Consider the following 15000-nt stretch of genomic DNA (forward strand, 5'->3'; position numbering starts at 1 on the left):
CTTTTCGAACCTTCTTGTTATTTTTTCTTTCTTTTCTTTTTTCTTTTTTTTTTTCTTTTCTTTTTTTTTTTTATATTTCATTTTTCATTCAAATTATTCTTCAATCGAACGATATCATAAAAGAATTACTTATATTACGATATCGTTCGGGACAGTTCGTTGGATCATTCGGATCTAGGACTATTTTATAGTACATCACCTTGATCGTTCGTACGGATCTATCACACCTGTGTATACTTTGTTACATTATTAGACAATTACAAGATAAATGTTCGTCGCGTGACATTTAATCGACTCACATACATATATATATATATATATATATATATATATATATATGAATGTATATATGTATGTATATCTATAAGGTCGTTATTAAATTTGTCTAGTTTTATCTATATCGCAAAACCGTTCGAAAAAATTGTGTCGAAGTTTTACGTAAAAAAACAAAAAAAAAAAAAAAAAAAAAATGAGAGAGAGAGAGAGAAAGAAGAAAAGAAAGAAAATATCTAAAGATAGGAACAATCGGGGTCGACGAATGAAAGAAAGAAAGAAAAAAAGAAAAAGAGATAGCGAATGTTGAAGAAATAGTACTAGCTATTTTTTTTCTATGTATATATATATATATATATATATATATATGTATGTATGTGTAGGATGTGGGTGTGTGTTTACATATTCTATGTATACCTATATATAGGCGACCTCCAGACCATAACTCTTTCCCCCATTTTCTCAAGGTGTCTCGGTGCAATGTCTTCGAGATAAGAAACGATAAGCTTATATGTGCATCGTTCTTTTTTTTTTTCATTATTATATATATATATATATATATATATATATATATATATATATATATCCAACTATGTATTGAAAATCAACATATATTATACTTACAACTTTTTAAGTTGTACATTAATGTATACTCTAATTTTCGTATCTTAATATAATATCTAATGTAATTAATAATATAATATGTATATATATTTATATTAATATATAATATACATTATATATATGACTAGATATATATATATATATATATATATATATATATATATATACATATATACATATTAGTATCATTACTGAAAAGTGTTTACTATAAATTCGTGGAGATATACTACACACTATATATATCTATATATATATATATATATTGAGATTCGTTGTATTATCTTTAAAATGTATTTATTAATAAACTCGTCCAGACTCTTGAAGAATGATAGGTAGATAATTTAGATGGCATCATTCTTATATCAAGTTATTCTTTTGCTTCCATTAAGGTCACTAGTATAATTAAAGAATGTGATTGCAGGATGCGATTAACGTCTTTACGATGCGTTAAGAAATAATCGAGCTTTCCTGCATTAAAGAAAAAAAAGAGAGAGAGAGAGAGAAAGAGAGGGAGAGAGAGAAAAAAAAAAGAAAAAAGAAAAGGAAAAAACAAAAAGGAACGATAAAAAAAATACGAATGACGTCATTTTCACGCTTCGGTAAGAGGAATTTTTTCTTTCTATTACAATTTTCATTATTATTATTATTATTATTATTATTATTATTATTATTATTTCTTTTGTTTTTTTTCTTTGTTTTTTTTTTTCGTCGAAATTTAGAACTACGAAATAAGAAAATAATTCTTCTTGAAAGAATTATTGCTTTCTCTCTCTCTCTCTCTCTCTCTCTCTCTCTCTCTCTCTCTCTCTCTCTTCAATTTTGATCCTCTCGTTTTCTTTGTTTTCTTTTTATTATTTATTTTGATTTTTCTTTGGTCCTTCTTTTTGTTCTTTTTTCTTTTTTTTTTCTTTTTTTTTTTTATTTCATAGCAGTCGCAATCATTACGCTCGTCTAAGTGTATCTATAATTAGAGAAGGACTTAACTAATTAGAGCGTATTCTCGCACCGGTGAAAGTGTTTTGGGAAAAGAAGCGCGGCTTGTTGTTTCCGCAGTTGCTCGAAGTTGAATGACCTGAGTTTTAGTTATCAAATCGAATCATTCCGTTTCTCACCTTTCCTTCGTGAATTTTTTTCCACGTTCATTTATTTTCATTCCTTTCTTTTTCCTTGTCGTCGACGAAATGGAAAAAAAACAAAAAAAAAAAAAAAAACAAAAAAAAAAAAAGAAAAAAAGAAAACAAAAAAAGTAGAAGAAAAAAAAATATTCGATTTGGAAGGAAGAGAAAAAGAAAAAGAAAATGAAAGGAAAAGAAAAGAATTGGAAAAAATTTGAAACCAATCGTAGGCGCTCCATATACAATTTATCCATTAGCCATCGTAAATGATTTAAAATATAAATAATTGTTATTAACATTTATTCGTTCATGAATTTCATATTGAAATACGACAAGGATAACGATATGATACGTTTAAATAATTATCAGAAAATTATTTATTATATACTCGGGTATCTGTTTGCGTCATTGTTTTCATTATGATTTAAGCATTACGATAATTTTTGTTATGATTAATGTTCTTTTTCTTTTTTTACCTTTTTCCTATTTTTTTTTTCTTTTTTTTTTTTGTTTTTTTTTTTCTGAACATTTAATTCATTTACGAGAAACCATTGCGAAATCTTTTTTCCCAGATAACTTTTTAAGGAAACCTCGTGATTTAGATCATTTTCATTCATACTTGTATTATTTCAATGTTGACGGAAAATTTTTCAAATTTGCGATTAAATATACATTTATATTTGCCGATAAATACAAATAATTAATTCACTCTATATATATATATATTTCGAACGAAAAATTCATACGATTTGATTCGAACGAATGAATACAAATAAATATCTGTCAAATGTTTGTCGATAAGACAAATTGTTCATGATTGATAAAAAATTCACGAAAAAAAAATTTTCCTTCTTAAATCTTCTATTGAAAATGTTTTTTCATCCAAGAACTAATCACGAAACAGTCGAGAATATTTATTTCGACGAAAACAAACGTAAGAAGAAGAAGAAGAAGAAGAAGAAAAAGAAAAAAAAAAAGAAAAAAAAAGAAAAAAAAAAGAAGAAAAAAAAACAACGAAAACAATGGTAGTACATCAATGAGAAGATCGTTATAAAAAATAAAAAAAAAAAAAGAATAAAAAAATAAAAAAGAAGGAAAGAAGCAACAGCAGAAGAAGAAGAAGAAGAAGAAGAAGAAGAAGAAGAAGAAGAAGAAGAAGAAGAAGATAGAAAATATCTACAAAGATGGAAGATATAAGTATTAGAAAAATTTTAATGGAACGAGAACACAATAACGAAAAGATAATTTATATGAGGTCTTTTAAAAACGTTTCGCTAGAGTAACAGCAAGTTAACGCAATAAAGATAACAGCAAATATACATAAGGTTCTCGTTCGGGGGGAAAAAACGGGACGGGACGGGACGGGACGGGACGCGGGAGAGGACGGGGGGAGAGTGAAGGGGGTGAAAGGGTAAGGGATGTATATATTTCTTAGAGAGGAATATATGATATAGTAGTGGCTGTCTCTAATAGAATTGAAGTTAATGTCGGTTAGAGCAGACTCCTCCGTGTATTAGGATGGAGTTGAGGACGATGGTGGCTTACCGCACGTACAAATCATCGAGAGACACCGACAACTCTTCGAGATTTATCGGTCGTAAGTCAACTCCTTCGTTTTCGCATTCCTTTTATTATTATTATTATTTTTTTCCTTTTTTGTCTCTCTCTCTCTCTTTCTATCTATTTATCTCTATCTCTCTCTCTCTATCTCTCTCTATCTCTCTCTCTCTCTCTCTCTCTCTCTCTCTCTCTCTCTCTCTCTCTCTCTCTCTCTCTCTCTCTTTCTCTCTCTCTCTCTCTCCTTTCGGTAATATTTTTTTGTTCTTTTCCACCCACGAAAATGATTTACTCCTTCACTTCCTCATTCTTCTTCACTACGACTTTGTAGAAATATTACTTTTTTTTTTCTTTTTTTTTTTTTTTTTTTTTTTTCTTTCTAATAATCATCCTCCATTTACGTAAGTTCAAATTTTTAGAAAAATAATAATAATAATGATTATTATTATTATTGTTGTTGTTGTTATTATTATTATTATTATTATTATTATTATTATTATTATTTGATTTAATTTCTGTCTTTTTGTTCCTTTCTTTTTTCTTTTCTTTTTTTCCTTAATACAAATAATTTTAAATCGATAATAAATAAAATAAATATTTTTTTTTTTAATTATTATTATTATTATTATTATTATTATTATTATTATTATTATTATTATTATTATTATTATTATTATTATTACTGTCATTAATTTTTAATGATTAATTGTGTCGTTCAATTTTTATTTAATATCGATTTTAGAAGAAATTATAAGAAGTTATAGCAATATGTCAATCAAATGATTCGTATGACGAAAGTAAAATTTTTAAACTGATCATCGATACGTCATTCACTTTTTGTCATTTTATTTACAGAATAAACAAGGAAAATAGAACCCCGAGGTTTTATTTTTTTGTTCAGCTTCTAGTTTTTTCGTTTCTTTTTTCCTTCTTCTTTTTTTTCTTTTTTTTTCTTTTTTGTCACGAGTAAAAGAAGCTTCTCGTTGAAGCGTATCTCGTGTCTCGAAGGACACGCATATAAAATTACAAAATTACAGTGAATCTTTGCTCTCTCTCTCTCTCTCTCCCTCCCTCTCTCTCTCTCTCTCTCTCTCTCTCCCTCTCTCTCTCTCTCTCTCTCTCCCTCCCTCCCTCTCTCTCTCTCTCTCTCTCTCTCTCTCTCTCTCTCTCTCTCATAAAGAGAGAAGAGAGAGAAAAAAAAAGAAAAAAAAAAAAGAAATAAATAAATAAATAAATAAATAAATAAATAAAATGAATAAGAAAAATGAAAGAAATATGAGAGAGAGAGAGAGAGAGAGAGAGAGAGAGAGAAAGAGAAAGAAAAGAAAAAAAAAAACAAGAGGAAATATCGAGCTTTACCTCGTATGCAATTGAGATGACAAAATCGTAAATAAAAATAACGATTGGTTTATTGGATAAACTTTGTCGGATTAATATCCCTCAGGATCTTTTGTCAGTATGGAATCGCGGAAATAGATCTCGTGGTATCGTTACCGATCGGATAAACAATCACATTTGTTTGAAGATGACTTCCTCTGGCCTTGCTCGCTCGAGCTATTTCGGACTGAACACAATCTCGTCCTATGAAAGAGAAAGAGATAGTCTAACACATTCGACATAGACCGCTGAACTCACTTAGAGAGAGAGAGAGGGGGGGGGGGAATGAGAAAGATAACAGCTATTGTTATCCATAGATTCGATTAATCGAGAGTATTCCTAGTCTCTCTTTTCATTATTGTCGCTGAAATGAGAATGAATGAGCGAGTTAGAGAAAAATCAGGCCACAGAACGATCGATTCATACCTACGTACATATATATCTATCTGTCTGTGTGTATCTGTGTTTGTGTGTTTATATATATATATATATTGGCCATTTATTATTAATAATAAATTTTATTATTTTTGACATATATAATAATAACAAAGAATAATATATATCTGTAGAGCATCACTGAATTAATTATAATTTATATCTAAACAAATAATCTATTAGTATTAGATTTTATATATATATATATATATATAGATTGATATAAAAAGTATATTATTAGTGTAACGACGATAAAATTTTTGCATTAAAAAAATATTGATACTGTTTATTTGGATAATGATTGAAAAAAAAAAAAAAAAAATAATGAAATAATGAACGATAAATAATATTAATTTGATTTGTTTGTTCAAGTGTTATAAATGATTTAATTAAAATTCTAATATTAAATTTATTTAATCTATACTTATACTATAACATCTAATGTACATAAATACATACGTAATGATTTTTTTATTCTTTTTAAAATACACACACACACACGCACACATGTATATATACACATATTTGTAATAGATGCGTGAGGAACAGATACATATATACAATATATACACGCATGAATCTGTGAATTTTCCTTTAGCGAGATACGACCATCAGTCGTCGTCGTAGATTTGCGGTTAGCTACGAACTCGACCGGTTTACGATAATTGTATACTAGCACGAGAGAACAACGAAAAGGCACTGTCATCTCGTAATATTACTTGCTCTTTTATTCGACGATAAACGAAGGCCACCATGATTGTTCTTCTCTTTGTAAAAACTATACACGGATATACTTACAACGAGATAGACAAAAGTTATAAATAACGTTTATTATCTTACATTTATTATTACATAACTATTTTTTATATTTTCTTTTTTTTTTTTTTTTTTTTTTTTTTTTTTTTTTTTTTTAATCAAAATATAGATCTTCATAATATTTTAATATTTTATTATCGATCCGTTCGAAATATATCTATATCTGTTTCGATGAGATATGAAAAAAAAGAAAAAAGAATTCAAAATTCGTATCCAATATTATATATCGTACGAGAACGAAAGAAGAAGAAGAAGAAAAAAAAGGAAGGAAAAAGAAAAGATATACAACTAAGGATCGATGTATAATTTTTTTTATAAAAGAAAGAAAAAAGAAAGATTTAAATAGACCTTCGCGCTATCATAGATGAGCAATTAAACTTTAATCGTTCTAATCGAATAGCGCGCGCGAATCTATTTCTAAGGAAAAAGAAAAAAAGAAAAAAAAAAAGAAAAGAAAAAAAGAAAAGAAAAACGCAAAGAAAAAGTAAAATGGCAAAAGAAGAAATCAAGAAAAAACAAAGAAGAAAAAAAATAGGGCGGGAACGGGGGCGAAGGGAAGAAGAAGCAGAAGAAGAAGAAGAAGAAGAAGAAGAAGAAGAAGAAATAGAAGAAAAATAAGAGAAGTAAAAGAAAAAATTTTTATCCTTTGAAAATCCATCGATGATCATAGAAACCAATAATCTGTGTAAATTTAAAAAAATTTCGAAATCTTTTAATAATAATAAGTCCAAGATATATAATACCAAGAAAATAAAAGTATATAACCTATGACTTTCGGTGAACGGTAGTAATAAAAGTTCATTCTATTATATTATTATGGTGTTCTCTTATGGAAAGTTATTATAAGAAGACTGTTATTATTATGGAATCCACTTTGGTCTTCGACTTCGTCTTCGTTTACGTTTTCTTCGTTCTCGTCTTCGTTTTCCTCGTTTTCGTCTACGTCTTCTTATTATTCGTCGGTATTAGAAAGGAATAATGTCGAAAACAATCCACTTTGAACGCATTCCTCGAGGGCATCGAAGTCACTATTCGCGTGTGTATACACATGAACAGAAGAGGAGAGCAGGTAGAAAAGATAAGTTGGTCGATGAAGGAGGGTGGTAGGAGGTGAAAGAGGAGGAGGAGGAGGAGGAGAAGAAGGAAGAAGAAGAAGAAGAAGAAGAGTAAGAGATGGAGGAGGAGGAGGAGGAGGAGGAGGAGGTGGTTCGCGTGTCGTCGATTACGTAAACGAGACGTTTGAGAGAGTGAGACACCTATCTATCTATCCATCGATCGAAAGAGTGAGAGGGAGGGAGAGAGAGAAAGGAAAAAAAGATGTAGAAAAGAGTACCGTCATTAAAGAGAGAAAGAGAGAGAGAGAGAGAGAGAGAGGAAAAAAAGAAATAAAAGAGAATACCACCATTACAGAGTGAAAGAGAAAGAAGGAGAGAGAGAGAGAGAGAGAGAGAGAAAGAGTGAGTGAGAGTGAGAGTGAGAGAGAGAAAAGAAGATGGTTGAAGCTAAAAAGAGACCGGTTCTACTTCTAACGGAAATCGTTGCCATACTTGCTGGACCAAGTGGAGATTCCTCGTGAGGAGAAGTGCCCTTTACGGTACTTCCGCTTTCGTTACGCGAAAGTACCGATCCCTTGGACTTAACAAACAGGAACTCCGTTTGACTTGGATACCTACTTTTCTACCTTCTCCTGTTTCTCATATATTAAGTTCCCTCGATAAAGAGAAAAAGGGGAAAAAATAGGAAGGAACTTTTTCCTTTCTTTTTTCTTTTTTTTTCTTTTTTTTTTTTTTGCTTTCTTTCTTTTTTTCTTTTTTTTTTTTTTTTGTTCCATTTTTACAAATTTCTTTCTTCCTTTTCTTTGTTTTTCTTTTTTTTTTTCTTTCTTTTCTTTTTTTTTTCTTCTTTTTCTTTTTTTTTTTTTTTTGTTCTTTCTTTTCGTTTCTCGATAAGAAGATCGATAAGTAGAAACGAGAAAAGAAGAAATTAAGGGTTTTGAGAAGCATGAACTTTTTGTCCTTCTTTTTTTTTTTTTTTTTCTTTCAATTTTTCTTCTCTCTTCTTTTCTTTTCTTTTCTTTTCTTTTCTTTTCTTTTCTTTTCTTTCTTTCTTTCCTTTTCGAAAGAGAGAAATATTTTTATTACATTATAACTTTCAATATTGTTTATATATTAATTACTTTGAGAGAGAGAGAGAGAGAGAGAGAGAGAGAGAGAGAGAGAGAGTCAGAGATTAAAAATATATAATTTTATAGTATATCATAAATTCAAATATTATTCATTATTTCATGTAAATATGATTCTATATTTTTTTTCCTTTTTTTATATATATATATATAAAGACAAAAAGGTAGCGATGTATTTCGTAAAAAAAAGAAAAAATTATTACAGTTATTAGAAATTTACATAATTATAATAATATATAATGATTTAGTATATATCCCATATATTATCCATATATTATCCAATGACATCAATATATTTACTTTAATATCATTGAAATTCGTAGATATTGAAAGTCGTTCGTTGATCAAAATAACAAAAGATCTTTAATTTGGATCTTAATTTCAAATTAATAAATACATGTCTATCGTACATAATCAATATAAATTAAATTACATTGAACGAGATATTTAAAGGGAGAAGGAAGAAAGAAAGAAAGAAAAAAAGGGAAAAAAAGAGAGAAAGAGAGAGAGAGAGAGAGAGAGAGAGAGAGAGAGAGAGAGAGAGACAGAAGAAAATTAATAAAAAAGGAAATCACGAAAGAAAAGAAAAATATAAAAAGGAAAATAAAAATACAGAAAGAAAAATATTGCTAAATCTTTAAAGGACTAAGAAAAATATATATATTGATAATATTAAAAACGACGACAAAAGCCACAACGCACTAATGAGAATTATCATCTCATAAAACTTTGCACTTTTACACATACACACACACGCACGTACATACACACACATACATACACACACAAATATGATATATAAATATGCGTTTCTCGAACGATAATAATAATTTACTATTGTATTCCTTGAAAAATAGATGAAAATAAAATACGTTCCGTTCCAACGATAATATTAATCGTTAGCGACTAGATTAGACATTTTTCTTCGTAATCATCGTTTTCACTGATCTTGGAAATCATTGAACAACAAATCGAATGCCAATTCGATCGATCGATAGACGTACCACTTATTTATTTACTTACTTACTTAATACACGTATTCTATATCGTATCCCTAACTGCGGTTAGTTTTAAATCATTACATACGTACTATCTTTCTATCTCATAATATATACATACATACATACATAAATATATATATACTGCGTCATACTTTGAGTGAAATGATCAATCTTATTTGAAACAGTGTCAAGGTTTCCTTATATTTCACCTGATATATATATTTATATATATATATATATATATATATATATATATGTATCTAAAAAATTTCATCTACGGAATTTTATATCCTCGATAATTAACTGATATAATTTTCTAACATTAACCTTTGTCTCTCTCTCTCTCTATCTCTATCTCATAAAATTAAACAAATAAAAATACCGATAGTCTCTCTCTCTCTCTCTCTCTCTTTTTTTTTTCTTTCTCTCTATCTCGTGTGAAATTTTATTCCCTTATCGTAATTAACATCTTCGTGACTTCTATTTAGAAGTTCTATTAATAAAACGAAAAGTGTGAGAGAGACAAGATGATGTCTATCTATTGAGCAAAATTAACACGCGACCTTGTTTCTCTCTCTCTCTCTCTCTCTCTCTCTCTCCCTCTCCCTCTCCCTCTCCCTCTCCCTCCCTCTCTCCCTCCCTCTCTCCCAATGATTGCAATTATCATAAAAACTCAAATTAATATATCTCGTTTCATCATAAAACATTAAATAATTATTGCAACACCTGCAAATCTCTAGTTTATTCGATAATCATTCACTATTAATTTTTATACCTTCGTCATTTTTTATTTATTTTCTTTTTCTTTTTTCCCTTTTTTCTCCTTTTTCTCTTTCCTTTTTCTCTTTGTCTTTTTCTTTTTGATTTTATTTCAAAATTCTAATTACAGTTCGTTACACACATACGCATACATACATACATATATGAATAACTTTTAATCATTATACATAGATCATCATTCTCTCTCATTTCTCATAATATAATATATTATTTAAACGTATTATATAGTAATGATATGAGAAATTCATAATAATAATAATAATAATAATAATAATAATAATAATAATAATAATAATAATAATAATAATAATAATAATAATAATAATAGTAATAATAATAGTAATAATAATAATAATAATAATAATCGACGATAGAAAAAGAAGAAGAAGAAGAAGAAAAAAGAAAGAGAAAAGAAAAATTGTAAATCGTAATGGAGCATAAAGAATTTTTTCGTCACCGAGATTCATTTTAACTGTGACTATCTATATGTCTAAAGCTAAACAACTAAACAACAACGGCAGAGTCCGGGGTAATTTGGCTCAAGGCTATCTTCGTCGTCTATATACTAGGCATACTCATAGAACTAATCTCGCATTGCTGCGAACCAACTTTAAGCCTCTTTTAAAAAAACGTACCCCGAACGTGGATCGCTTTAACCCGTGGGATTACATATTCCTTTTATACCAATCTATTCGTTCGTTGACTTCTTCGTAGGAAAGAAATATTCCAATTTTTTTTTCTTCCCCTCTCCCCTAAATCCATCACCCCTTATCCCGTTCCTCCCTCCTCTTCCCTCTAATCCCTTTCATCGTATTATTTAAATTTGACGCTTTAATGAACAACGTAATAATTTAATATGAACGTAATAATAAAATGAACAAATTAATACGTTTCCGTAAACGTTAATGAATTATTTTATCGTTTGTTTTGTTTCTTTACTATTTCTCAATAACGAATGACAATTTATTCGATTTAAGATTTATCCACGTTAATTCTAAAATTAATTCATCGTTAAATGCGTATGCGCGTATGTCCTTTGCGTTTGTTTGGTTTTTCCTTTTTTTTTTTCTTTTTCTTTTTTTCTTTCTTTCTTTCTTTCTTTCTTTCAATTTATTTCGTGGATAAGACACTTATTCCCGTTGTTCGTAATAATCAAAGATATTATTTGGCGATATTTAATTTTTTACTTTTCCTTCTTTTTTTTTTTTCTTTTTTCTCTTTTTTTTTTTTTTTTTTTTTTTTTTGTTTAGAAACAAAATCGTTCGATATGAGATAAAATCTACGATATTAATTTTTCATTTATATTCACGTTGTTAATTAATTTTTTCGTATCGTTAATATTTCCGTACGTACGTACGACTCTTTCCGAGTTCTTTTCTTTTTCTTTTTCTTTTTCTTTTTCTTTTTCTTTTTCTTTTTCTTTTTCTTTTTTTTTACATGCAAAGCGATACGACGAAAAATGACATACGACGATCAGCATAACGACGTTCTATTTAAGTATTGTTACGACTCAAGGTTGTCTTGACAATGCAACCACCTTCCTCGTTGCTATGTTTCTCTTTGATAGACTAAAAGAGAGAGAGAGAGAGAGAGAGAGAGAGAGAGAGAGAGAGAGAGATAGAGAGAGAGTGAGAGAGAGAGAGAAAGAGAGAGAAATGAAAGAGAAGACTAATGGTTTCTACTTAAGAAAGAAAACAAAACAAAAAAAAAAAGGGGGGGGGCAAAAATAGAAGAAAAAGAAAAGCATTGATATTGATTGATTTATGAAAATAAGGAAAAAGAAGAAAAAAAAAAAGAAAGAAAGAAAGAAATGGAAAAAAAAATATTAAAAATAAAAAGAAAAAGAAAAAGGATCAATAATTTTTAATCAGCTTAAAGAGGAAAAACTTTTTCGTCGGTTAATATCGTGAAAGACGAGAACAGAAAAGTCGTATAGTCGCAAATGAGTATTATAAGTCGAGCCATACGTGAGCCATTATGTCGTGAATTACGTATAATAATTTCTTACACGCTATTAAACGAGATATGGTACGAAACGTACGATAGCCTTTTCTCTCTCTCTCTCTCTCTGTCTTTTCTATCGATAGTATACACGTTGACAATGTTAAAAAAAGAAAGAAAAAAAAAAAAAAAAAGAAAAAAGAGAAAAGTCGAGAAATTTCTTTTTTCTTTCTTTTCTTTCTTTTTTTCCATCCGGTTTTTTTTTTTCATTTTTCATTTTCTTTTTTTTTTTCTTTTTTCATAACCAATTCACAATTCACACATTAGTCTAATTTTTTGGTAACGATGAAATAAAAAAAAAAAAAAATAATAATAAATAAATTAATTAATTAATTAAAAAAAAAAAAAAAAAAGAAAAAAAAAGAGAAAGGAAACAATAAAATTCATGTTCGTACAGATGTCGTGTAATAAAAGACATGTGGACCTTGTAACATTATTTCTTTTTTCTTTTTTTTTTTTTCTTTTTCCCCCCTTTTCTTTTCTCCAATCTAACACAATCGTGCTCGTACCGTCAATCTAACAATTAAAATATTCTTCTTAAAGTTGATTGACAAGCAAATAAAAAGTCTGATCGAATTTTCGTTAATGATAAGGATACATCGTAAAAATTATCTTCATATGACTCTAATATATTTAGATAGATTGGAAAACATAATTTTTTTTTTTTCTTTTGCTTTGTTTTATATTCGTTATCCCCTAATGACGATTATCGTCGTCGTTATTTTCTTTTTTCCCCTTCTTTTTTTCCTTATTTTTTTTTCTTCTTCTTCTTATTCTTCTTCTTCTTCTTCTTCTTCTTCTTCTTCTTCTTCTTCTTCTAATCATTATAACCCTTGCGTTATTTATTATTGTCATATCGGCATCATCGTAATTCGTCGGGAAATAAATTGTTCAAAAAAAAAGAACAAAAAACAAAAAAACACAAAAACCAAAAAAAAAAAACAAAAAATTAATAAAAGAAATAAATAAATTCGGAAGGAAGATAAAAGAAATTTAAAGATTTGTAGATCACGTTCGTACGAAAACTTTTTCAATCGAATTTTCTATTCTCTTCAATCGTTTCTTACGTATTTGTCGCAAACGTATATTTATTTATTTCATGATTATTATTTCAATTCTTACGGAAGCTGCAGGAAAGAGATGATCTTTTCGAAGATGAAAAACGAAAGAGAGAGGAGAGTTTAGATCGTTGTTAGCCTTGAAGATGTTCGCTCAAAAATAGTGGCCTAGCCAGGTCTATCTTTCTCTTTCTCCCTCTCTCTCTCCCTCTCTCTCTCTCTCTCTCTCTCTCTCTCTCTCTCTTTTTCTTTTTCTTTCTCTTTCTTTCTATCTCTTTTTATCTTTTTCTCTCTCTTTTTCGCGCGCACACGTTTCTATACACATTGAAATGTATTTCACGTATATATATGTATGTATATATATATATATATATATATATATATGCGTTTAGAAATGATCTATAGAGAGCTACAGACGTATAACGAACATCCGTCATCCATCTGTCGAAAAAAAAAAAAAGAGAGAGAGAGAGAGAGAGAGAGAGAAAGAGAGAAAGAGAAAGAGAAAAGACAAGGACGAGAAAAATGACGAAAGCAAACGCTTAAATATCATCGTTTAAACAGAAAAGATTCTAAAGAATATTGACTCGTTATTAAAAAGAAATTTGTTATTACGAATTATTATCTTATGATACTTTCGATTTCGTAATTAAATTTTAATATAGAAAAAGTATAACATAAATTATATATATATATATATATATATATATATATATATTTCCTTAACAAATTTTCACTTCGCAAATTTCTATATCGAATAATATAATTAAAATATGTATGAATAATATTGTATTATATGTTGATGGATAAATTGATAATAAGGAGAGGAAAGAAAAGAAAGAAAAGAAAAGAAAAAAAAAAAAACAAAAACAAAAAAAGAGAGAAAAGTAGATACGAAAAAGAAATAATTATTCAAATAAATACGGACGGATTGATTTTTTTTTTTTTTTTTTTAAACGAGTTCACGTTCGCGAATCAAGAATATTATTGTTAAGATTATTTGACGATGTGAAACCGATTAAATGATAAGAAATCTTTTGATATAATTAAAATTAATTGCTTATGAAAACGAATAGTCATTATGTAAATCAAAGGACTAATTCATGCGATATAAATATATTTTATTAGCTGAGCTTCCTTATAATTACATGTTTCGATAGTATACGATCAAAGTATAAAATATTTATGTAAAATATGTATAATATATGTATATCAATATATTTATGCATTCAAATATCATACGTGTTTCGCAAATATATACATACATACATACGCATATATGTATATACATGTATATATGTATGTATATATGTATGTATGTATGTATGTATGTATGTATGTATGTATGTATGTATTTGATAATATTTCAAATTTTTTGTTATTTATCTTATGGTTTGTTTGTTTGTTTGTTTATATCTTTTAATAGGGAAGCAAGGGAAAGATGGACCGGAAGAAAAGAAGGATGCCGACGGAGAGCTTTGGGGCAACGTGGAAGCGCAGGCCGCCTTCCTCGGGCCCAATTTATGGGACAAAACTTTGCCCTATGATGCCGACCTGAAGGTATTGAACCATGTATGTACAAAGAGACGCGATACGGTAAGCCCTCCCCCATCACCTTAATCTGAATCCTCTTTTTTTTTCTTTTCTTTTTTTTTTTTTTCCTTCTTTTTGAAGGGGAAGAAAAAAGAAAAAGAAAAAAAAAACGAATGAGATTCCAATTAGAATCTTTATCAAGTGATAAAGAATAACAGGATTTATTTTTAATTATGTAGAATTATTGG

At 28.3% G+C, this 15000-nt stretch overlaps 1 protein-coding gene across 6 annotated transcripts in view; it reads left to right on the top strand.

Moving 5' to 3' along the window:
* The window catches only part of LOC118445481 (thyrotroph embryonic factor), a 97924-nt gene that overhangs the window by 74217 nt on the left and 8707 nt on the right, over window positions 1–15000 (top strand). For 4 of the 6 annotated variants that reach the window (XM_085659841.1, XM_085659843.1, XM_035875032.2 and 1 more), the window contains one exon: window positions 14646–14791. In XM_085659841.1, the coding sequence (XP_085515967.1) occupies window positions 14646–14791 (146 nt within the window). The remainder of the gene's footprint in view (window positions 1–14645; window positions 14792–15000) is intronic. The other 2 variants (XM_085659842.1, XM_085659844.1) reach the window with 1 other exon arrangement.

The sequence above is a fragment of the Vespa mandarinia genome, chromosome 10 (genome assembly GCF_050613455.1).
Source record: "Vespa mandarinia isolate Hongniang chromosome 10, ASM5061345v1, whole genome shotgun sequence".
Taxonomy (NCBI): Eukaryota; Metazoa; Arthropoda; class Insecta; order Hymenoptera; family Vespidae; genus Vespa; species Vespa mandarinia.